This window comes from Eretmochelys imbricata, chromosome 3, assembly GCF_965152235.1.
Source record: "Eretmochelys imbricata isolate rEreImb1 chromosome 3, rEreImb1.hap1, whole genome shotgun sequence".
In the NCBI taxonomy this organism is placed as follows: Eukaryota; Metazoa; Chordata; order Testudines; family Cheloniidae; genus Eretmochelys; species Eretmochelys imbricata.
Genome location: NC_135574.1, coordinates 168,285,954 through 168,313,081, shown reverse-complemented (window position 1 = coordinate 168,313,081; position 27,128 = coordinate 168,285,954). Strand labels below are relative to the sequence as shown.

At 37.2% G+C, this 27,128-nt stretch overlaps 1 protein-coding gene across 1 annotated transcript in view; it reads left to right on the top strand.

The window, feature by feature from the left end:
- The window catches only part of SYT14 (synaptotagmin 14), a 172,577-nt gene that overhangs the window by 126,291 nt on the left and 19,158 nt on the right, over nucleotides 1-27,128 (top strand). Inside the window, exons 5-6 of the mRNA XM_077811960.1 lie at nucleotides 13,589-13,857; nucleotides 16,839-17,288. Coding sequence (XP_077668086.1) covers nucleotides 13,589-13,857; nucleotides 16,839-17,288 — 719 coding nt within the window. The remainder of the gene's footprint in view (nucleotides 1-13,588; nucleotides 13,858-16,838; nucleotides 17,289-27,128) is intronic.

Here is a 27,128-nt window from a genome sequence, read left to right as displayed (position 1 = left end):
TGTTAATGTGAGGTTGGTTGGTTTTTTGGTTTTTTTTTGCATTCATCACTTTCTGTAGCCTAAGCTACCATACTTATCGTAGAAATTTGAATTACAAGAAATTTAAGGCTTTTTTATTTGCTGAATTATAAATTGCTATCCAATATCAGCATGGTGTAATAGTTGCAACTTCATAAATCTAATCTTAGTTATATTTGATGTTAATACTTCATAGACCCTAAATTGTTCTTAATACTGAGTTTTATTTATGAAGCGCTTGGCTATATGGTGACTTAGTTATATTAAGTATAAAACTACAGAGTTATTAAATTTGTTATCTGAAATCCATATGTCTTTTATTAATTTGGACAATACAAATTCTCAGTGATATTATGTTCAGTCTGAAAATAGTTCACAGCAAGAATTATCGTAGTAGCGCTTGACCTTGTAAAAATCCCTAGGTTATATCATAAATATTAATGAAGTAGGTGTCTTTTTTTAGTCCCTGTTTTTTTTTCATATGACAGAACTACCAATATGTTTGATTTGTAGAATATAGCATGACTTGTAGATTCAGATGAGGTTCAGGAATAGAATAGAACTACTGCAGATCAGAAATGAGCTGCATAGTTAACTGCATGGGGAGCTGAACTATCTCAAGTGTTTTTAAACACATGCTGTACAGACATTTTGAGATCCCTATACTGTATTACACAATATATAATATGTAATGTTGGTTTTGTAAACCATTTGATAAGGTAGTTAGGCTCACTTTACACTGAGATTTGAAACCAGTGTTAATATAATTCTGGCTAATATGATTTGAAGACTCATCTACACAGCCAAATAGTATTGGTAGAACATGGATAGGCCTGATCTGCACTGATTGAACCAAAATGATGTTATGCTGCTAGACTTGCAGCAAAGTACTGAAATGTTTTACTGGTATTTCTCCAGATAATTATTTAGCTTTTGAATGGGTGTACATTAATGTCAGGTGGAGTGCAATAAGCCATTTTCAATTTTGAAATTATCATACAAATATTTTGCAACTGTAGCTGTCAGACTTTGATTACTAATTACCTGCTTGTGCACCACCTTCAAATCTCTTATTTAACAAGCAGTACCAAACAGTAATTTCAAATTAGGTCTATAACATCTTGGTAATTTAGATGCTCCTTCAGCAAAATCTTTTTATGTGTGTGTATACATTTAGTCTGTCACACAGCCTGATAAGTAAATACATCATCACCTCTTGACTAATGTACTCACCAACTCTTATTTTTGTGAGTTAAACTACATGAGTTAAATAGATGGCAAGTGAAAAGGCTGTAGTATGACCCCCTGATTATCAAGGGCATTCCTGTTTCACTGAATCCCCTATAGTATGAACAAGGCTGAGGTAGCATTCTTGTAGCATGTGTAAACACCACATGCTCTTATCTTTAGCTCCCCCACCTCTCCCATGTTCTCACCAACCTAACATGCATATAGCCTTGCACCCTGATGGCAGCTGCAGCAGTTTAGTGTACTTGTCTTCACTATGCAGACTCAATTTCATCTACTCTTGTCAAGGTTCAGGTTATCACTGGCTTCTGAGGTATGTGGGGAATGCTGGAACGTAGGATTTACCAGTGGTCCATCTAATCAAACATTCTGTCTCTGACGATGGCAAGTATCATATAAATCAGAGGAAAGTGCAAAAAATCCGATTATGAGGAGACACAGGAAGGAGATAGAGAAAGGGAGAATACCCAATCTGCTGCTTTCTCTCACCAGAAAAAAGCTCAAAGTAGGAGAACACATTTTTGGAACCAGGTTGGGGCCATTTTGGAGAAAGCAGAGTAGACTAATGCCACCTTCAACGTCTTGTCCCTCCCTTTCCCACTCTTTTTAGTTTAATAGGAAGGAAAGGTACTATCTTTGATGTCAAGATATGTGTTTTCCTTTGGATTTAAAGGTGTCTGCTGCCCATTTCTCTCTCTGGACACTTGACATTAACAGTGGCCCCAAAAGCCATGGGTTCCTAAGCCCCCTTTTAGCAGGAATTAATATTTGTAAAGATTTTGAAGGGCTCTGAAGCTTATAACTAGTCTGCCATAGTTACTAGCCTACCAGGAACACCCGGTTAGGAGGAGATCAGGAGAGTTTTTACTCTGATGGTCCCTATGACCTCTGACACATGGGTCCTGACTATTGGTCAGTGAGGCTACAAGATCTGGTTTATAAAACAGAATCGAGCCCTTCACTTTGCTTTTCTCCAGAATGCTTTCAGGCCCATTTTTACGAAGAGATGTTTCAGGAAATTAATTTCCTCTTGGTAAAGACATCTATCGAGCCTGTGCCACCAGGTGAAAGAGTTAAAGGGTTTTATTTCAGGTACTTCCTGATACTTTAGTAGGCAAGAGAGTTCAAACCCATCTGGAATTTCAGTTTGCTAAATTAATATTTTGTCAAAGAAAAATTCCAGATGATCAGTCTGAGAACCATCCTGCTTCTTCTAGTGGAAGGCAACTAGCTGTGCTCTCTCGATTTTGCTGACACCCATAAGAAGTAACTCAGATTTCTGTTAGTGTTGGTATCAATTATTTTCACAATATGATTGGCAGAAGTCATGGCATACATGCACCTGTATGTGAGTGGTTCCAAACTTTCCTATGTTGGAGGCGTCACCTATGGCAGATCTGGGTGGCCATAGGCATCCCTGTGTGTCATTGATGCATCTCATCTGGTTTATGTCCATTCTTCCTCCCTCCTTTTTCTGTATCTTTCTCTTTTTTCTTTGCTATGTGTATATTTAATTTTCCATTTTTAAAAATTCTGATTCTTACCTCTTTCTTCTTTCTCCCAGTTTGCACCTTCCTTCCTCTGCCTCTCTGAATTCTGCACTACTCACTTCTTTGTCAAAGTTGTCTCCCACTTCTCAGTCTCTCTCAACCCAGTCACCTTCCGTCCTGGTTCTTCACCTTCTCTTCCAAATCACTCAGCATATCTCTCTCTCTTCCCCTTTCCTTTTGTCTCTTCCAGTCCCTCCCTCTTTCTTTCCCCCTAATCTGCTCCCTTGGTTTCACTCTATATTTTTTCTTCCCCGCTCCTTCAGTGGATAGCCGACAACCTGGGAAATTCTGCTGCAGCAAATCTCATAAAGTAGCTAGGAGCCTAGAGGGCCCCAGGCCCCCATGGATACACAGTTCTATGGACATTCTGGTGAATTTGAGATTATTTGGTTTTTGGAAGGCATGAGACAAAAAGCGGAGAAAAATTCCCTGGAGGACTACCCTCAAGAAGAATGGTCCAGTGGTTAGGGTGCTATTCTGAATTTGGAAAACTGGATTCAATTCACTATTCCACCACAGACTTCCTGTGTGACCTTGGGTAAGTCACTTAAGCCATGTCTACACTAACAAGCTTACAGTGGCACAGTTGTACCAATGCAGCTGTGCCGCTGTAAAATCACTCATTTAGCCGCTTTATGCCAACAGGAGAGAGCTGTCCCATTGACATAATTAAACCACCCCCAACAAGAGGGGGTAGCTATGTCAGCAGGAGAGCATATCCTGCTGACATAGTGCTGTCCATACCAGCACTTCTTTTGGAGTATTTTGTCACTCATATGGGTGTTTTTTCACACCCCTGAGTGACATAAATGATACCAACAAAAGTGCTAGTGTAGACAAAGACTTAGTCTATCTATGCCTCAGTTCCCTGTCAGTAAAATGGGAATAATTGGGGTGGTGTGGCATTAGCTGTGTTATAGACTGTGAGGTGTTCAGATACTGTGGAAATTGGGACTATATAAGTATCTTAGTAGACAGCTAGAAAACCTAACTTTTGCTCTAGTGTAATGGTCACTCTAGGGCTATTGAATCATGGGAACATATGTCCACTCCAGGCACACCCCAACTCTCCTTTGGTCCATGTTCATTTTCTTCCCGTCTTGCCAAAGACTGCCCCCTGCACCTGAGGCTTTTGCATCTGGCACTGAAGCCCCCACCTCGGAAGGCGAATATGGGGGGCTTACAGCTGTTTTACAGTCGCTTTGCTCCAGTCTGTCTGGTGCAAAGGAATCTCAAGGCAATGATGAATGGGGTGTAATATATGTGGAACTTCACATTGCCATTTTGAGAGTTACTTTTCACAATACAACTTCAGGATTTAGCTGCCATGGTAACAGTCTTAAATGCATAAACTGGAGTTGTTCCCAAGAAACTATAAAAAGGGAAATTATATATTAAACTGTAACAACAGCTCTTCTTAAAGACAACACTTACATGTCTTGTTAAATTGAAGATATGGAAAATCAGCTAAAATGTAAGAATAGTGGAATTCTGGAATTAAGGAAAGTGTGGCTATTTGAACTGCTGTCTGGATTGTATTTATTACATATTAATATATTTTTATTAATTTCAATTACTGAAAAATAAGTTTAACTCCTCTGTGACATCTGGAAAAGATTTTTATCCTGATAATGTTTGTCAAGTTGCATGTTAACATTTCTGAAACAAGCTCCACATTTTAAAATATTTAAGAACCAAGTTATATACATTAATTGTCATATCTGCTTTTCCTTGTCTTTGAGACCAAGTTTTGGAGCAAATGCAGTGACAAAAAATGGGCATTGCTGTATAGTTCATTCATGGGTTTTCAGACTATGCTGGAGTAATCAGTAGAGAGAGTGCCATTTTGCATTGCTGAAATAAGATTTTGGACCCATAGATAGCCTTTTTACATTCCAGCACTTTATACAGTTAAATTAAGCCTCATGTTATATGGCACAAAGTCTCTATTTTGGGACTTTGATGCTGCCAGAGAACTGTTGGATGAAAAACTTGCTTGCTTTAAGGGAAAAGCAAATTACAAAAAAACTCTTTTGTGAATGTGAAGATTTCTCTAAGAATTCTGTCTTTCTAGAATTCTAAACACTTAAAAAATTTCATTGAAGTCTTTCTCTAATAAGAAATTACATGCAATTTAAAATAAATTATAAATAATATCTCCATCAACATTGACCTTAAAATTTGCTTTATTTCATTCCTGGAATATAACTGATCCATCTCTTACCAAATAATTGATTTATGTGTATCTCATTTGATTTATCAAAGGATATTGCATTCCAGGTATGAATAAGAGAGAGAGAGATCAGTCTTGAGATAGATATCTCTATGTAGGGACACACATCAATAATTTCGGCAACATACAGCAATGTTACGTATGTGGTACTAAAATAAGACACACCAAGCCCCTGATGTTGCAGACATAACACGCGAATTTGGCTTTATGCACTGAAGTCATTGGAACTATTCAGAGTGTGCAAAGTTAAACGTGAATAAGTTTTTGCTTAACTTCAAGTCCCTGTTCCAAAGCCTGGGGTACTAAACCATTTAAAAGAAAAGGCTAGAATTTTTTAACATGGGCAAAACAACATATTTTTCCCCAACTTCATTCTTAGAAATGGCAAAACTGTTTTCCAAAATTTTGGCTGAATTTCACTTGTGTTTGGCTGAAATTTGTCAAATGCAATTCAGGCAAAAGTAAGCACCCAGTATGGAAAATTTCAGACAAATAGTAAAAGTTTGGCAAAACTATAAACAACTGAAAACAGGATCATATAATGGGGGAATGCTGGGCAATGTTATTCATAGGCAGTGCAACCAGTACCACCAATAGTTCTGTACTTACCCTGTTTGTACTCTAGAAACTGAGCGGCTTTATTGGCCATCATGAGCGTTTTGTGCCAATTTGTGAATATCTTTGATTTGTCCATCTTTTGTTTCAGAAACAAAACTCTCTCTCTCAAACTAGCATCTAGAAACTTTGCTAAATTGAAAACGCAATTTAGTAGTAGAACAAAGATGCAACCCAAGGAATACATACTAATTAGTCAACTTAGTACACAATTCTGGAAAGCAATATGTGCAAATAGTTAATGTTATTGACGCTGTGCACAACCCTAGTTAAAAAGGTGAAGCCAGAGTCTAGATTGTATCCACTGAAGAAGAGAATACAAAACAAGAAGTACTACTGCATAAGGCAACACTATCTGAAGAACTATATACAGTACACGTTACTATCCCCAAGGATGTATATTATTAAGGGTACAGTGTAAGACAACTAATATCATTTCAAGTCTCTAGAATCTCTGTTACAAGGAACAGTTTTAGAGATTTGTGCATAATCTCACTGAAAAAGAGGAGGTTTTGAGCTCATGTAACAGAAATTTTAAAACACTTGAGAGAGTTTGCTAAAATTAATCAATATAAATGGTTACACTAATAAGATTAGATATTTAAATAAGTACATCCAAGAAGTATTTGGGTAGACTTTTGACAATATAAAGCACTATACAGGATAATTGTTAAATATTATTTAAGAAAATAAGAATAAAATGGGAACTCAAACATTGCATACACAAGTTAATAAAGACAGAGTAAGTTATCAGGGAATGCTATTCAAGTAGAAGGCAGATGAGTTCAAGACACATACCAAGATTCATTTCTGATGAAGGGAGGAGGGATGGAGAGAGACAGTGAGAAACAGGACAATGATAAATGTAATTTTTAAAATAAGGAGTAGATAGCCATTCTTAGTTCCTTCATTTTTATAATGTACTTCTATTTTTAACAATATTCTATTTTTAGTCCATTTTGGCACCCAAAAGCTTGGAATCACTTCCCTAATTCAGCACTGATCATTGTTTATCTCTTACACAAGGGATGCATTTCTGGTCAAACTAATGGAATAGTTTTCAGGTCAAAAACAGTTGCAGCAGAATAATAAGCAGCAGTTCCAGCAGTTAACAGAAAAGTACAGTAGACTCTGCAGGTTGCCACATTTTGTCAGCAAACCAAAACAAACTACAGTTTTATTGGCTCACAATGTAAACAAGCACAAGCTTAATGGAATTTACTATACCAGCAACAATAGTCTCAGTTGTGGGAGTTTTTACTTCTCCTGAGAGAAAATTTTGGAAGTAGCTCTAAAGAATGTACATAAATGACATTTAACACTTCTAGGGAATCTCATATTCTATCAGATAAAAATTATACTCTAATCATGTGTATTAATAACACAAAGTAATTGTGCTATCACATGGCAATCAATATTGAATATATTAATCTGTGATTAATAAAACTATTCTTGGAATGTAATGAAAATGCAGTGTAGTGATATAGGATTCGATCCTGAAAAGGAAGTGAATGCCAACAACATTTCCACTGGCAGAGGATCAAGCCCATAATGAGTATGAACATAAGATGTTTTAAATATTTGGGAGCAAAGAAAAGGTACCATTAACAAAATAATTCATATGTTCTGGTACAGCATGTATAGTAGATTAAATACTGGTTCTGTCAATTCCAGCTTACTTTAAGAACCTCTAAATTTGAAAAGATAATCAGAGATGACTGTATGGTGAATAAAAACCAAAATATATGGCCTTTGGAAAAAGATTGTTAAAAGGGGGGTTGCGTCCCAATGTGCAGATACATTCCATGTTGACCTTAGATTCCCCACATTTTGGTAGTTGAATCCACATGTACCTAATTTCCTTTGTAAAAATTAAAATGCCAAGAAATCTGCTTCATAGTAAAATAACATTTTTTCTCACACACACATAATTTCTTCATTTTAAAGGGAAGATAAGCCCTTCATTCAATATTATATATTTATATTTTATCCTCTCCTTATGATGTAGGGTTATTCAGTCAGTTGAACTTTCCTCCCATCCAAAATATTGAAATGTGAAAATTACATTTGAACTGTCTGAGCTGCATACCAGAAACAGCTAAGGGTGCTTAATCATTCAGAATGAAAAAAGGATTTCTTTAATTTTTAAACATGTATTTCATTTTATGTTTTATTAAAATTGTCTTAACATTTGCATAGAACCCCTTGAAGGATTAAAACTTGAAATTTATATTAGATTAAAAAATGAAGTATGAAAAATACTGTATGCAGCAAAATTGCAGAGGAAGGAAAGATGCCACTGTGTGTAAAGATATTCATGGAAACTACAAAACATGACTTGCAAAAAGTCTGGATTTATATAAAGTTTATTGTTTTAAAGAAACTCAGAACCACGTTCGTTATGAAGTTTGCAGTAAAGATTGTCTCCCACAGTATTGTGAATATTTAAAGAAAAAATGTACAAGAAATGTTCAAAGCTAACTTACAAAAGTGTGTTTTGGTGGTTGTTTGTTTATATGTCTAGGGAATTACAACCACAGGAATAAGGTTGTAGTTTCCAAATGTTAATGAGAGAGTCATTCTTGGAAGTGGACTGAAAAATTTGAATAAAAGAATGATAGGATTGTGGAGATGATGACCGTTTGGGGGGAAATAGTTGAAATATTAAGATCCTACATTTGCAAACACAGAAAGAAGCTTTACCAATAAAAGGATACTTTTGTTGGGACGAAAGTGGAAGGTAATGGACCAGAATAAAGTGGAAAAAATTAACAAAATTGGGAGTGAAGCATTTTAAAAAACAACAAAAAATGTGAGAAGAAAAGCATTCTATTCAGCAAGCTGTTGAAACCTTAAAGCATGATTCCTCTCTGAAAAAGGTCTGTGAAAATTTTCACATAGTTCATGTAATTATAAACGGGATGTTTATTGTAATCAGCCTGGCATAGGTTGTTTCTATGGGGACTTATGGAAATCCCATTGAAGTCAGTGGAAGACTTCTGTTGACTTCAGTGGGCTTTGAATCAAGCCCAGAGAGAGGGACTCTTGAAAATAGACTAACATCCTTCTTTTGACGGACAGAGTTTAAAGAAAATCTTTACTTCTGACTTTAGTCCACTAATGGCCATTTACTCAGTGTGACTGCTGATTGTACCAGCAGTCCATCATCTGCTTGTGTTCATAGATTCTTATCCATAGTTCTTATCATGCTTAATCAATAGAATCTCTCAGAAAGGGCCGACATGTACAAACATTGTTTTTTTAATTTTTATAGAACTTTTCGATCTATACACAAGTTGATCAAATACAAATTTTTTTTGGTTATATAATTTTGCTTCTTACTAGTTAAATTCTTATGGAAAATGCCCAACTTCTTATTTGATCTTTGATCGACGATTCCATGTGATTTCACTGATTTCTGATGCCCATCAACAATTAGATTGTCTTTTCACAGAGTTCCTGCTGTGCATTTAGTGCATGCAGTGATACATCAACAGTGATAGCCATTTATAAACCATCATTTGCCAAATTAACACACAATGGTTTCTGTGCTACCACAGTATCTTATCGTTAGGGTGGGGGAGATCCATGGTAACTGTGTGGTACCAGTTGGCAAGTGTAAATTTTTAATGGCTTCTGCTATATTTGAATTCCTTCTCTGAAATGGTCTTCTAACATTCCTACTTCTGTGTGACCTGCATTGTCTGAGGAAAGTACCCATATTACTTCATTTCAGTGACTACTGAAGTGTTATTTGGAATACAAACATATGTAGGATTGGAAAGGCATATATTGGCAATGCTTCTATACCACTGGTTTGTAAAGGAGGGGCTTCTTGCAGTAGAAATATGCAGGACCAAATTAATCTGTGGTGTAACTCCATTGAATTCAGTGGAATTGCATCCAGAATGAATTAGACCTACAATGCTGGGCTGTTACTAATGTATACTTCTGTTTGCTTGACTTTGAACTTTGGGGCAAGGGTTTAAACAAATTGAGAACAGGCACAATTGCTCAGAAAGAGTTTAGGCAGCTGTGAGATAATGGGCCTGATTTTCAGAAGTGCTGGATTACTTGCTGTTCCAACTCAAGTCAGAGGAGTAGCAGTTGCTCAGTATCTCAGAAAATTCTGCCCTCTCTGATTAAGAGTTGGACAAGAGGTATGGATATGTATTCTGCAGCACTGATCATTTACATCTGTGTGTGCACATAGGGGAAATAAAAGTTAACCCGAAGAAAGGTCTATCTAATATTAGATGGTTCTTAGTACAAAAAGGTCCACTGTTACTATTTAAAAGAAAAATACTTTACCTCAAAAACCATTTTCAGTCTAATTCCTTTAAAAACTTTGTTACCTCTTTATGTTGAGTTAAGGGCTTTTTTGATTCTGAAATGGTTTGTGCCTGTTTACACTGATTATACAAATGTGTATTTAGATCCTTAATATCGACATTCAAAACCTGTTTTTAATAGTTTACATTGTAGTTCTCTTTGCTAAGTAAGTTTTCAAAAATAAATAGTTAAAAACTTGCATTTATGTTTCTGCTTTTCTGACATTTATGGATCACTCTAGCTGCTTAAAAGGAATTTTCTTCTCTTCACTTTTACTCCACCTACGTTAAGAGCACCTTTTCTGTCACACAGCCTTATGCAGGTTTCCCATAGGGACATATGAGAGGGTTCATCAAAGTGAAAAAAAAATGAATCACATAGTCATTTTATTTACTCATGTAAGACAATAATGGCGCTAATAGCTATCCGGACATACTTTCGTTTTTCTAAATTGTGCACAAATTACTGGAAAAAAATTGTCATTGTAGATTGCAACTTTTTAAAAAACTGAGGCATAGCTGTATGGTAGTAATTGTCTCAGTTAATGTTGTTTGTGGGCATTTTGCCATTTTGAGCAGAAACTATTGCTTTAGATTTGAAATAACATTAGTGACATTGTCCGGCTATACCAAAAGAAGGAGATACTTCATATGGATTTAATCAGGCCACAACTTTATTATTAGATGTCTGGGACTACCCAGCAGATAAAAGTGTACAATGCACATAACCCCATGTTTATTCCATTCTTAGCCAAGGGACTTCCACCAGCTACCCCTCTTTTTCCATCCAGGTCCCTCCAGCAAATCTATTGCCAGAACCCTACCATCCACCCCTCCCCCCCATAGGAGGGGTAAGGTGAGCTATCAGAAAAAGGGGGGGGGGGTTGGCTCCCTGCTGTTCCAGCCATAGGAGCCCCAAACTCCACACCATTCTGTTCCTTTAACCAGCACCTCCTTTTAAAATCCTTTACCAGGCCATTTATCTGGTCACTGAATACCTTACCTATGGAGTACCTGCACTAGACGTCCGCCCCACACTTACAAAATAAATTGCGACATAAAGCCTACCACCTTCTGTGCCCACCATAATAGGTCTTCCCTGCCACCCACTGTGGGGAAGCCAAAAAAACCCCACTCCACCAAAGCCAATATGGTGGTGAGGGAAAAATTCCTTCCCAGCCCCCCTAAAAAGGAGTGACTAGCGCAATGCCCACAGAAGGTTCAAACCCCACCTGATAATCACACCTCAAGGGTGGGGAGGGTGGGTGCTACCTTGCCTGCTGCATGGAGAAAGAGGTTTCCAACACCAGGGCTTGCACCTTTAAAGCCTTTCACTCTTACATTCCCAGGGGTGAGTCAGTGCTGCAAATCCGACCACCACCCACCTTTTTGCAGCAGTTTGACCTTGTTCCCCCCCACCATAAAGCACTTCTGCCTTCCTCCAGCAAGATTGGACAATATCCCCCCCACTTTAGGTGTGGTGCGGTCATTGCTTGCAAAATGGAAGCCCTACTTACATAATAAAGATAGTTGAGTGATACTGCAAAAGCATTAGATTTTAAATAATGTATCCATCCAGTTCTCTAAGTACATGTGCTTACTATAGAAACAACAAAAATTTGTCTAATGTTCAACAAATGGAGCCTTCCCAGGTTCTGCATGGTCCCTTCACAATCAAAACTTTCCCATCATGTACTCCATTAATAATCCCCTGACAACAGAAGACAGGTAGAAATGTAGAGCAAATTGCTTTACAGTGTGACCTGGAGGTCAGCAAATTCAGGTTTTGGTGAACTAAGGCAGGAAGAGTATTCCACACTTTGAGAATCTCTCACTGAAAACATCCAGCCTCCAGCATCTGCATGTCAAATAAGAAGGTGTAAACTTGGGAAACTCACATAATATCAGGTTTCAGAGTGGTAGCCGTGTTAGTGTGTATCAGCAGAAAGAATGAGGAGTACTTGTGGCACCTTAGAGACTAACAAATTTATTTGAGCATAAGCTTTCGTGGGCTAAAGCCAACTTCAACCCTACACAGGGTGGAGATACAGTCTCTCAGATAATCACTGCTGAAATAAAATCTCATACTGTTTAACAGTTGTACTTTCACTAATCTTTTGGTTTGACGAATTCTTGTAAGAATATGATTATGGCCTATCTTCATTGTCAGAAGTTTTTGTGTTGCCGTGGCTTTGGCTGTGTCAAACAAGATCCTACAAACTGCAACAGCTCATAACTTTGCCCTTACCATCAGCTGAATGAAAACTGATGTTATGTACCAGCCAGTTCTTCAACAACCTTACCAAGACCCATCAATAGGCCTGGAAGCCCTGCATCTTGGCAGGGGGTTAGACTAGATGACCCTGGCGGTCCCTTCTAACCCTATAGTTCTATGATTCTATGGTACATATTTTACCTATGTCTTTGGAATTTCTGTTGCTTCTGCTAACACAGACCATATTTTATTTTCCCATCTGCAGTTAATTTTGTAGTGCCAAGTAGTAAAGCAATAAGCTAAAATTTGAAATGAGTGCATTAAGTCAGGCGTCTACAGTTTTTATTCAGGCACCTTGATTTTCCATGGTGCTGAGTAGACACAGATCCATCTGTCCAGCTGGTGTCAGTGGAAGCTGAAGATGTTCAGCCCCTTGGAAAATCAAGTCTCTTTGGCGATTGATCTAAAGCTCACTAAAGTCAGTAGTAGTGTTTCCAATGGCTTCAGTGAGTAGGCACCAGTGTCTAATTTCCAGGTACCCAAATGTTGAGCCCTTTGATTTTAATAACTAATGGAGGATATGATCCCGAGAAACCATTAAGTTTGTTAAATTCAGTGGGTGAAATTCACCTATGTGAAGGGGCATGTTGCTAGTCTTTTGCATTACTTAAACTCTATGTAAAGGCTGAACAGTTAGTCCACTGACTGAGCACCTGCTCAGGGGGTGCCAATGCACTCCCTACAAGCCATGGAAAAAAGGCCTTTGTGCCAACCGTACATAAGATGGTATACTAAGCCACACTGCCAGTAGGCAAGGAGAGGGGCTGCAGATCTTCATTTACATGGATCCATTGTCCCTGATACTTCACACAACTGACATGGAGGAGTTGTAGTCGCTATTTCAGCATGTTGGAATAGCAGCCACATAGGAGCTACTCGGCAATCTTCCACTGTGGGTTGGGAGTGGTTTCATTTGCCCATCTGCTTCACGCTCCCAAAACTCTGACTTTGTGAATTGCACCTAATAGAGTTGTAGGGGCCCAGCACATCTCACAATCAGGGCCAGAGTTTTTATATTGTATAAAATATTAATGTCATGCACATACAATTAATGTATTCAAGTAATTTGCTTTTCCCTCCTATACACTGTATTGAAAAGAGATAGATGAGTTATTTGTTTATTAATATAGTGTTTCTTCAGGAGTATCCTATTTAATTTGAAACATCAAGAAATTGAAGATAATTGTAGTTAAATGTTGTGTCCAGATGTTTGAATTCAGTCACTTTCCAAAGAAATATTTGAGCAGTTAATAACCAAATGCTCCATATATTTTCAGTTCAGAAAGTGTATAAGTAAAGATCTATCACTTATTCACAGCAAACTGTATTCAAAGAATGAGAAGAACACCTCCACTGGATGAACTGCAGCCTCCGCCGTATCAGGATGATAGTGGTTCTCCTCACCTCTCTTGTACACCCTCTGAAGTTGATGACAGTAAATGTGAATTTTCCCACTGTAGCAACAGTCCAAGATGTTCATACAAGTGCCCAAGTGAGGGAAGCACTGGACATGAAATAGAAAGCTTCCATAACAAAGGATATGAAGAGGATGTACCCAGTGATAGTACTGCTGTCCTTAGCCCAGAGGTAAATGAAATACAGCCTAGCACTACACTTGTAGGTATCTTGGATGTGACACAATAGTATTTTAACTTCTCTTGTAGATCTTATAAATATCTTGTTTCTAATTTACATCTTACAGAGACTGTGTACGTTAACTTCAATGGTCTGTTATAAAGAAGAAAAATGTATATTGCCAAATAATATAGCAATAAGATTTTAACTTGCTCTGTATAATGACCTCAATGACACTTCATTTTAAAACAACAGCCCAGCAGGAATGATTTATTTTTTAAACCAGTAAAAGCTATGATATACATTATCATGGGGAACTATATATTAACAATTCGCTTCTCACAACAATTTTCAATTAATAATTTAGTAATAAATCAATCAAAATTATATTTCTCTTAGTGCCTTTCATATTAAACTCCCTAGAGAACTGAAGAAAAATCTTGATTAAAAATCCTTGTTGTTTTAAGATTAAAGAAATATTTTTATTATGGATAATGTAATAGATTTATGATACACTTACTTTCTCATTTTTCCCTTTGTAATTTGTAATGATTATTCTTCCTAAACAGAATTTTTAATATTTTTAATATGTAGATGTCTAAAATGTGTAAAGACAATCCATAGTATCAATTCTTAAACCAGAAGCAAACAATTTTTAGATTTAAAAAAAAAAGCTACATTATCATTGATATGAACAAGTAATATCTTTAGCCATATGAAAGGACCTCAGGATTTACATTGAGGTTTTACATGTTTGGAATAAATACATCTTATATGAATAATACAATGATCTATATTATACTTCAAAAATTTCTTATTCATACAGTACCTTTTTGCCACACTAGCCATTGCATTTCTTTAGCTGCTAATTGTATCAGTCCTTGGACTCAGGTTATTGAGGTACAGTATGCAAGCATATGGAACCATTGCTTTATCTTGATCAAAACTATTTTGTATTATAAATTCGATTCAGGCCCAACCTTTGGTCAAATGGCTCCCTCCGTGATCTAGAATTTTCCCATTCCTTAATAAATAAATGGGGATGAATGTAATTTTAATGATATCCAGGAGATTTGAGGACCTGTTGCTCACTCCTGATGTCTTCTTAGAAATAGGTCATTGATCTTGACTATGACTGTATTATTTTCATGGTAATCACAGATCTAATGGAAAATGTGGAGTTGGCAATTTGCTGTGTAAAACATGCATGGAAACTTTATGCCCCCCTTTTTAAAAACATAGTGCTAATGCAGAGAGGAAAAACCTGAGAGATGTGGATTGTTACTGAACAAACAATATTGCTGACAAAGGGCTGTGAATACAGGAGGTAGCTGGGGAGGGCTTTGTTGGAAATAGCTGGCCTGTTCTTTGGGCTTACTTGTGTTGAGCCTGCTGACACAGACCAGCGATCGCTGGACAATCACAGGAAAAGAAAACATAGGTGCATAGATGGGCAACCTGGCTTTCCCAAATGGGAAAAAAAAAAGTACAGATTGACAAATATTGTAGTCAGAAGGGGAACTAGAAAGCAAATGTGAAAAATCGGTATTGGGGTGGAGAGTAATAGGTGCCTATATAAGAAAAAGCCCCAGGACTGTCCCTATAAAATTGGGACATCTGGTCACCCTAGTAGTCAGTCATCTTTTGGGTCAGCCCACAGTGCATGTGTTAAAAGATTCTTTTCATGTTCTGCTGAATTGTAAATGCCAGAGAATTTTCATCTATACATCATGCTATGTCTGAATGAATACCACTGAAAAAAACACTTTCTATAGTAGGAGTTCCAGATTGTTGGTTTTACTGAAATATTGTTGTATGTTTGAATGGGAGGCACACAAATTATTTCTTTATACATGACTTTTTAAAAATAAAATTATTTTGTCAAATAGTGAGTAGAAATTATTTGTTTCTTTAGATAGATAGATATATACTGAAACATTTCTAGCACTATATTCAGCACTCACTGTATTTATGAAATTTAAAGTTGTGCTATGAAATCTGACACATTGCTTCACGCAAAATAGCACTTATTTTCTTTAAAAATACAGCCTTAATCATGCCCCATGATTAGAATATATTTGTAGGTACAGCTAGGTTAACTTTCACTAAACTACCAATACCATGTAAATGGAGTAAATTTGTAGTAAACTATTTATATTGTAAGGGAGAAAAATCAACCCATATTAAAGAAGGGTTCATTGTGCAAACAAAGCAATTTTAATTGAAACAGAAAGTAACAGCATATCCTCACCATTTTATTAGCTATTAAATTTATAAGTGCACACCTAATGAGAACACTGAAGATTTTAGAAATTAAGCATTAGCAATAATTGATTTAAGAACTGATATACTGTATATGGCAAGTACAGAAGACATTTCTGACATAGGTATGTTTTTTGTATACTTCTAAGGAAGTTACATATACCAGGCTCTATTAGCCATCTGCTGCATGTGCACAACTCTCACTGACTGCAGTGGGAGTTGTTTGTGCAACCAACTGCAGCATTCGGCCCATTACTTGCTCTAGTCATATATATTTCACACTATTCTGTTACCATCAAATCAGGTATTAATGTGTTAAATATGTTAAACCTGAGTATTGATTTTTTTTTTTTAATTCTGCAGAACGCCTCACTTGACTCAGATATTTGGATTGCACCTCACAATGAATGACAGTTTATCTCAGCTTATGTGGAACTGAAAAAATTAAGTCATTAATATCACTTTATTAGTTCTAGCTTTTTCTTTTCCAGTTGGTGCCTGGGTTTGTCTATTTTGACCAGCTGGAAGTAGCTTTTGATTTTCTTTGGTTGCCAGTCAGCCACCTCTTCATTCTTCAGTGTTTAATTACCTTGTTTATGAAGTGAACAAAAAGATCACAGTCCCATCATGCTGCTTAGAGAAAACCATGCATTTCCATGCTAGATTTAATAATAGAATACCAAAAATAAATAAATAAATTTAAATAAAAGTATTTATATTTCCTTCCTTAGGATATGTCAGCTCGAGGATCATCTTCACAGCTTCCTAAACCTTTTGATCCTGAGCCAGTAGCTAAATATGGCACGCTAGATGTGACTTTTGACTATGACTCACAAGAACAGAAGCTTCTAGTAACAGTGACAGCTGTCACAGACATCCCAGCATATAACAGGACAGGCGGAAACTCATGGCAAGTACGTCTAGTTCTCCTACCTATAAAGAAACAGAGAGCAAAAACGAGCATCCAGCGGGGACCATGCCCTGTCTTCGCAGAGACATTCAAATTTAATCATGTTGAATCTGAGATGATTGGGAATTATGCAGTTCGCTTTAGACTGTATGGTGTACGTCGCATGAAAAAAGAGAGGATTGTGGGGGAAAAGATTTTTTACTTAACCAAATTGAATCTTCAAGGGAAGATGTCAGTACCAGTGATAATGGAGCCTTCTTACAGTCTTTCTGTGAGTATTGTACAAAGCAGAATAAGAATGTAATTATATAAATTGTCCTGAATTTATTAGGAATAGTTTATATATTTATAGAGACAGCACTTCCACTGACGCCTCCCCTCCCCATTGTCATGCACACTTTATGCAAAATAATAGTTTGGGGGAGGGGGTCATTACAGCTCAAAGATCCAATTAGCTACTGTTAGGTACATTTATTTCTCATGTGTAGAAGCTGCCTACACTTTTTCGTTTTGATTACTTTGGTATTTCCACTATAAAATATTATAATAGTAGTAGGAGGATAAACTTACTATATTGAGCTTAGTTTTGCAGCTTTGATTTATCAACCTGTTAACCATTGTGCTTTCATATTAAAATATCTATATTAGTCGGTGATTTTTGTCTTTTGTAATAAAATCCAGTTTGTAATATAATACACATGCTTTGCTTTCCCAGGAATAATGGAAATAGGAAACCTGAAGGTGCTGAAACCCTTATTTAAGGACTTCAGAGGACAAGCAAAATAAAATGTTTAATTTCTTTTTAGTTGCATTAATCTATAAAGGACAATAATCTGTTGGGATTTGAAATGAGGATCAGCTAAAAAAATATAATATGGAGTCCTGGTGATGGAACAGGTGATGATAGAGGACTTTATCATCTCCCATTTTTTATGATTCTGTAAGGAACACAAGGGAATCCTGGGTAGTGCCTTCTGAGGACAAATACTGTTCATTTACCTTAAGTAAACTTTCCTACTATTGAAGTGCTTAATACAAGAGCAATGAAAATTGAAACACAATTGAAAATACTCTAAATTTACTATTTTTCAAGTTCTTGAAGGTCCTGCAACAATGAAATATGTTTTGCAACATTTTTGTGTCCGTGAAAATTGTGCTGAGGTTGAATTCCTTCCGCTCCCCCATGCCGTTTGGATGTCAACAAGAGCTTTCTTGTGATGAGGTTTTGATTTTTAAACTGGGTTGGGTTTTTTCACATGGCTGAAATTCTGATTATGGGTCTGATTCAAAGTTCATTGAAGGCAGTGGATCAGGTCCCAGATGAGCATATACCTCATGTGCTCATCAGAAGTAATTTTGACGTATTTTCTAAGGCCAGTCTACACTAACCAGTAGATCGGCACTGCTGCGATCGATGCAGCAGTGTTGGTTTAGTGGGTCTGGTGAAGACTTGCTAAGTCAATGGCAGAGGATCTCCCGTTGACTCTGGTACTCCAGCTCCCTGAGAAGAGTAAGGTAAGTTGGCAGGAGAGCATCTCCTGTTGACACCATGGTAAATTGACCTAAGCTTGGAGGTGGAGGAAGGGTTGGTGTTCAGATTCAACTTGCTGCAAACCTATATGAGTACACTTGAGCACCTTTTTGACTATTGAGCTACCTAATCCAACTTTGCAATCCAAATCACTTTTTAAAACTCTCTACAGAGAAAGAGGTGACAGCACTTGCAGTACTTTACAAATGACTTTCCTTGTGTGTATACCTGTTGTGCCTTTTAATGCGTAGGCCTAATGATCTTCCACCTTACATCCCTGTGCTAGTCATTTCGCTGTGAAGAATTCAATTTAAGTTTCTCACTCTCCATCCTTGGATATACTGGATGCGATCCCAGTGGTAGTGACTAGACACTGGGCAGGTGTATGTGCATCAAACATCTGTGAAAAGATGTTTAATTTGGCCTCTGGAATAGTGCAAGAAACATTTTAGTTCGAGTTATTTTTAGTGCAGTAAGGCATTCATATTTATCAGTTTAGAAGCTGATGTTTATTCATTTATTATACATTTCTTCATGCATTGTGCCTTTGTTTCATGTTGCTCTTTACCTGTAGCACACATTATATAGCAATCCTGCAGGATATAGTAGGGCTACATTTGTCAACTCATTACCTTTTCAGAAAAGCATTCTAAAACTAAAACTTTTAAACTTCATCACAGTCATAGGATTCATGGCCACTGGGGACTGAGGCTGACAAGTTTTATATAAATTAGGGCTGTCAAGCGATTAAAAAAATTTATCGCGATTAATCGCACTGTTTAAACAATAATAGAATACTATTTATTTAAATATTTTTGGATGTTTTCTACATTTTCAAATATATTGATTTGAATTACAACACAAAATACAAAGTGTACAGTGCTCACTTTATATTTATTTTTGATTACAAATATTTGCACTGTAAAAAACAAAAGAAATAGTATTTTTCAATTCACCTAATACAAATACTGTAGTGCAATCTGTTTACCATGAAATTTGAACTTACAAATTTAAAATTCTGTACAAACAAAACCTGCATTCAAAAATAAAACAATGTAAAACTTTAGAGCCTACAAGTCCACTCAGTCCTACTTCTTCTTCAGCCAATTGCTCAGACAAACGAGATTTTTACATCTGCAGGAGATAATGCTGCCCTCTTCTTACTTACAATGTCACCTGAAAGTGAGAACAGGCGTTTGCATGGCATTGTTGTAGCTGGCATTGCAAGATATTTATGTGCCAGATGTGCTAAAGATTCTTATGTCCCTTCATGCTTCAACCACCATTCCAGAGGACATTCATCCATGCTGATGCCGGATTCTGCTCGATAATGATCCAAAGCAGTGCGGACCAATGCATGTTCATTTTCATCATCTGAGTCAGATGCCACCAACAAAAGGTTGCTTTTCTTTTTTGATGGTTTGGGTTCTGTAGTTTCTGCATCAGAGTGTTGCTCTTTAAGACTTTGGAAAGTATGCTCCACACCTCATCCCTCTCAGATTTTGGAAGGCACTTCAGATTCTTAAATCTTGGGTTGAGTGCTGTAGCTATCTTTAGAAATCTGATATTTGAACCTTCTTTGTGTTTTGTCAAATGTGCAGTGAAAGTGTTCTTAAGTCAAACAACATATGCTGGGTTGTCATCCTAGACTATCATAACACAAAATATATGGCAGAATGTGGGTAAAACCATGGAGTAGGAGACATACAATTCTCCCCCAAGGAGTTCAGTCATAAATTAACACATTTTTTAAAACAAGCATCATCAGCGTGGAAGCATGTCCTCTGGAATGGTGGTCCAAGCATGAAGAGGCACGTGAATGTTTAGCATATCTTGCAATGCTGGCTACAGAAGTGCCATGTGAATGCCTTTTCTCACTTTTAGGTGACGTTGTAATTAAGACGCGAGCAGCATTGTCTCCCGTAAATGTAAACAGACTTGTTTCTCTTAGCAATAGGCTGAACAAGAAGTAGGACTGCGTGGACTTGTAGGCACTAAAGTTTTACATTTTTTTGTTATTGGGTGCAGTTATGTACCAAAAAAAAAAAATCTACATTTGTAACTTGCACTTTCACGATAAAGAGATTGCTCTGCAGTACTTGTATGAAGTGAATTGAAAAATACTATTTCTTTTGTCACTTTTACAGTGGAAATATTTGTAATCAAAAGTAATATAAAGTGTGCACTGTACAGTAATTTAAATGAATATATTTGAAAATGTAGTAAAACATCCTAAAATATTTACTAAACTTCAGTTGGTATTCTATTGTTTAACAGTGCAATTAAAACTGTGATTAATTGCAATTAATGTTTTTAATCATGATTAATTTTTTTTAGTTAATCGCGTGAGTTAACTGTGATTAATCGACAGCCCTAATAAAAATGGTTGTGTCTTAGACCTGTGGATGACTGTACTCCCATACTAAGTCTTCCCCTAATCAGTGGTTCTCAAACTGTTATACTCGTGACCCCTTTCACATAGTAAGCCTCTGAGTGCGACCTCCCCCCCTTATAAATTAAAAACACTTTTTTATATATTTAACACCATTATAAATGCTGGAGGCAAAGCGGGGTTTGGGTGGAGGTTGACAGCTCGCGACCCCCCATGTAATAACCTTGCGACCCGCTCAGGGGTCCCGACCCCCAGTTTGAGAACCCCTGCCCTAATACATTGCATTAATTGTCCTATTTTAGAAATCTGGAGTTGAATATTAAAATTTGAACACACAGATTTATCTTAATTATTAGCAGGTGGCCGCCTAGCTTAATAGATTAAAAGGGGGAAAACAACTAAGCCATTTCAATTTACAGTAAATGAACCAACTTCAAATGAAAGATCTTGTTCATAATATTTTATATAATTTAAGTTCTGTCTAAAATTAAATTAATCTAAGTATCAATAACTTTATGGTACATTGCATAAATACATTAATGTAGTTTATATAATCATGTCTACCAAAGTAAGATTCAGTTATCACTAAACACTGAACAATTCAAAAATATATTTTTGTATTTTTGATTTAGGACCACAAAGTCTACTTTATCCAACAGATTTTTCTCTAATAATCACTTTTTGAGAATGGATAATAATTCAAAATTGCACAGAAAGCTGTGTGCTGTAAACATGTAATTCAGTTCTGTACTCATACAGGTCCCACTGCCCTGTGGATCAACAGTGCTTACCCTTCAGGTCTGGCTAGGTTTGGTATCTATGGTTCTTCCCTGTGGGAGCCTGTGACCAACAGATTATCATGACCCAAATCAGACTTCTCAAAACAAAAGTATTGTTCGTTTAGCCATACAAACAAAGCATTCCAGAGAAAAGGATCTTAAGACCTATACACATGTCTGTCTTACCTATATGCTCTATCCAGCCTTCTGACAGGGACCCTGGTAGGTCTGACTTCTCACAGACCAGCATGCAGAAAACTTCGGGTTCTCAGTCTCAAAACCCTGTCTCTGTCTTTGAAGGCTTATGTATCTCTCTAAACTCCGTGCCCGCTCCTCCCCCCCCCAGTTCCGTTGATACACCTCACCCTTCACGGAGACTGATAGGTTTCTCCAGGACCAATCTGGCAAGTCCATCAGGGGGGTTGCACCACAGCCTCAAAGCACATGGCTCTTGCATTATCCCTCAAGTATATATCTGGATCCACTCCCCCCTTCCTGGATGCACTTCCTTACTACTGAATTATCTCAGTCTTTCTACTGAATAATCTCAATATATGCGTATAGTAAACTTTACACTAATGAGTTCAACACATAATTATTATTATTATAGGCAACTCCAAATACATAACATGTCATTGGGAGAACTGGTGTCAATGAGATTGAGAGATCTGTATGAAAAGAGTGTAAGATTCCAATTGTTAATTATCCAGTTGCTGAAGGAAATCCTGAAAATAGAAAATCAGATTCCAGTGTAAGATACTATGATTGTTACAGCTTGATTCTCATCTCTGTTAAACTGGAGTAAATCAGGAATAACTCAATTAATTCAGTTATCTTGGTATAAAATATGAAGGAGTAGAATCAGGCATGGAAGTTCATAATGCAGCGATGAAACTCTTGTCGTTTCTTTGACAAGGTTTAATAGAGGATTAAAACAGACCAAACGTTAACAGGACTGAGCTAAATCAAACATATAGGGCTGTGAGCTCTCCTTGAGCTTCCTGTGAGACACTGATCTTTTTAATGTGCACGACAAAAGCCTAAAACAGTGGTGCGACAAGGAATATCAGAAGCTTGGGATAATGAGAGGTTGTCATCTTTAATATCAGTTTCAAAATTTCATATTACTGGTGCTTACTGGTATTTTGTAGACAGAGTTTGTTGATATGTAGATAAATCTGGGTCTAAAGTGAGCCTTACAATAAGATATAGTTAAGATGAATCAAAGGAAAGAAAGCAAAAGAAATGGCAGTTTTGCATCATACCTGACGAAAAGCAGACTTTCAGATTCCAAATTTTAACCAAAGATTTTGTGATCTTTAGCTAAGGCTGTGTTAATTTGACAGAACTTTGTCATGTACTATATGAAAAGGCAGCTCAGCTCTAGGTTGTTCAAAATGGTATTGACTGTAACCAGGAAAACTGAATAGATCTAGTTAGGAAATTTTAAAATGTGTTGATCTGCAAAGAAAAGATGATACTGTGCATTTAGGCTATTATAAGGTATAAGAACAGTCTCTGCATACTGGGTAAGGTTCTGATGATGGAGCTCTTGGGAGATATATGCATGCTGTGCATGGACGTAAGACACTGATCTTTCAGGTCTGAAGGCCTTGGTTCGTGTTTGATTTTAGTCAAAAATTTAGGGTGAAATTCTTCCTGGTGTGGACAGTTAGTGCACAGTTCTCGACACCACTTAAATTCCGTGGTAAGACAACATGGGGCAGAGCATCAGGGGACCTCTGTACTAATTCTGTGTTCTGCAGCATGTAAGTCAGCTTTGAAGACTGGCAGTAGATCAATGGGAGCAATGATTATTCAGATCCAGTAGAATCATGTGGAAGGCATTCAGCCACTATCCCACTCCATGGGGCAGTAGATGCGTACGGTGGTGCTGCAGTTCTGTATCCTGACTCCATCTTAGAGTGCCTTTCTCTTGCATAAAGCTTGATTACTTAGGTTATATGCTGAACTGAATTTCACTCTAATTGAGTTTAGTGGTCTCAGACTGCAACAATATCTAGTAGTAGTTTCTCCATGTCACAAAACAATTACACGATGTAGGACATGCGGCATTTTTGGCTCTTAACTCAAATGCCAAGGATGCTGGAGGTCAGAAAGAAGGTGTATCTCCATTAAATCATTCCCTCAGAGAAGGGGTAGGGCGGGGCAGGGCCTCAGGGCATGGGCCGGGAATGGGAGGGGCAAGAGACTTCAGTTTTGTTCGATTAGAAAGTTGGCAACCTTATTCAGTGGAGTTGCCAACTGTTTGTCAGTGTGAATTTGTCTCATGGTCTATGAAACCCCTATATAAAGGTTAACAAAGGAAGCTTTCGTCTCGAGTCCACATCATACTATAGAGGAGATTATTTGAAACTTCTGAAATACAGGGTTGTTTTGAAGAGTTATAGAACATAGTCTGTATATGGCTTTGGGTGTTCCAGAAACGAAACATTCTTTCTTTACAATTTTTGAGCTACTAGCTGAGGTATACTCCCTTATCAAGAAATCATCTTCTAATATCAGACTACTTATCAGTTACGGTTCGGTCTTAAATTTCACCTTTTTTTGTGAAGATTTAGGTCCATCCCTCCCCAGGATTCAAACAGGCCCAGCATTCTTAGACATCACTGGTACTCTGGGAGGGATTTAAATTTGGATTTCTAGCCTTCCTTTTTAATTTAAACCCTGGTTGTCATGATTATGAATGATGATCTGCCTGTTTTAGATTAGAGTCAGTTGGCTATTTTGAGCATTCTGGCCTTCTTAGGACCTTTTGGTACAACTGACCATGGATAAGTGCTTCAGTATTAAGGGACATTACTTGATGTATGGTTGCCTATCTTCCACTTCTAAGTAAGGAAGGACTAACCTATGACAGGGAAAAGCTAGACAATGTTTAAAAAAAATCAGCTACCATCTCATGAAAATATAGAATCGGGGCCAAAATCTAGTTTAATCTCTCTTCCTAAAATTGATACTATTGTGGCTTCATTAACCATAGATACGGTTATTTTATTGGAAGGTGTTTTTTTTTTCCCCAAAAGAATTTGAAGCTGGAAACATTGAAGGAACTCAGAAATGAGATTTCAAACATTCCTTCAGCTGTCTTCCAAGCATCCTTAAAAACCATGGGTACTCAAAAGACAAAGAATTTCTTCAAAATGCTCAGGAGCCAAAGTATTTGGTGAGACACTTCCAAGAGGGGATGAAAGGAGATGGAATTCCCACACTATGAACAAAGCACATGTGTACTATACAAAGTGAAAATTTACCCTTTTACTGTGAGTTAGGTTTTACTGATAAATCAATTAAAAGCTATCAAACCTTAAACTAGGATTTTCCCTCCTGTATCCCAGTCACCTGCTCCCTCTGGCCTTGAGAAAGGCCCACCCCTTATATAGCCTATTTGGAGCAAATTGAATCCATCTGATTCGTAAAATTCACGAATGATTCCATTGCACCTTCATGTGAGGATATATAAAAAAAAAAATCACACTTCAGAATGTAAATTTTTACTTCAATCACAGAAGCTTTCGGTCTAGAAAATGTTTTATTGACCTACATCAGTGGAGAAGTAAGTGGAGTTAAACCCCATAAAACCGGTGTATTGGAATGAAGAATCAGGCTAAGAGCAGTCAAGATGTATTTAAAATGCACCAAGGATTTCAGAAGATCTTCAGCCTTCTTTATTTTCTTCTACTCAGATTGCATAGGGGTTAAATCCACAAAATCAGGGCTGGGTGGATTAAATGATGTATCAAAGAACCATATAGAGCAGCTGGTAAGCCATACCTAAAATTACCAACAACATCCTGATAGAGCTTTAGCTGAAGATTTGCAAGGTCAACACCAGACAAAATTTCTACTTTCAAAGACAACAAACTGACCCTTAAGACTTCTTCAGGCATATCTTCCAAAGGAAGCATATTCTCCAGTCCATGGTTCCAAGATAAATTTCCATTTCCCTTAGGGATGCTGATAATCTCAATTTCCCAACTTCTATTTTATTTTCTCTCACTGCTTGCTACTTCCCACAGCAATGGAGACATGAAGAATTGGAACACTGTTAATTGATTATTTTCTTTCTTTGATTATTGTTTCCACTAATCTGAAACCATCCATAAACTCAGCAGTTAGTGACATCTTTTTTTCATTTCTGCCCTCTTCCAAAGCTTGGTGTATGTATGTTCCTTCCCCTTTGCTGGCTGCCCCCCAAAAGTTTCACAGCTAATGCTTGTTTAACTTGGAACAAGTTATTATCTTTTGCAACTTCAGGAGTATTCTTCTAGCAGGAAGCCAAGTGGGTGGAATTTAGGGTTGGATTTCCCAGCCAAAGCACCTGAACTCCCTGCCCCTAGTCTTTGTGCCTAGAGGGGTAGCTCTGGAGTGAGGAATTAACAGTGACACTAATCAAACAAAATAAATTGTCTATATGCATCCTCTTTTCTTTTTGCCTTTCAACTAATTGATTTATGTCTTTCTTGTGTTGTGATTTCAATTTTCAGTTTACATGCTCTGTCCTCTGTGGCTTTCTGGGCACTTCTCCTTTCCTTGGATCGTACATTTTAACATAAAAACTACGGGTTATTTTCTTCATTTCAGACCTCAGGATTTTCATTCCTTTTTTCTATTCCTGCAGTCTTCATCCTGTTTTAGATTAAACATTTCCATGTATACAACCCCTTTAAGAAGGATCCTTATAGCCGTAGCAGGTTAGCCTCTTGTCAGTGTTGGCTCTCAGCTAATTCTGACCTTGAGCTGTGTATTTCACACTACACTTCCTGTCTTTCTGATGTGCTTAATCAACTGGCAGCTGGATTCCAAGAGAATCCATCTTATCTTCACTTCTTACCCTTCTCTATAGTTTACTTGATAGCTGTAAGACTAAAGCAGATAATTTCCAAACTGCAAAACATCCGGGATCCTCTGTCCAGGAGATTTAACATGACCTGAACAAATCATGTGGGACACCACTAGCAGCCTTTTTTAGTGTTGGGTGAACTATTCAGAGCAAACAATCTAATTGACAGACGTTGCCTCCTTTTCTGTATTGTGAACAGATTTTTAATATTGCAAGTGTGTTCATTATCCAGAATGATTCAATGAATATTTTATACAAACAAATTTTAGCCGATAGATTACTCCCAAACTGGGTTCAGTTGTAACCTAGTCACTCAGTATTGTTTCTGTTCCATGAGTGAATGAATGTATCTGTTAGAAAGGGAGTGAGGATATGATAAAATCACTGGGTTTTGGATTCTCTCAGTTGAGGATGGGAGCAATTTGTGGCGTTAAGAGTGGCTTGGCCAGCATGATTAAGGAGCTCTGTGGACATTTTATCTACCTCCTCTACCCACAACAGGCAGCAGTGAGCGGGCAGATGGTGGGAAAAGGCAGGGAGGGGAA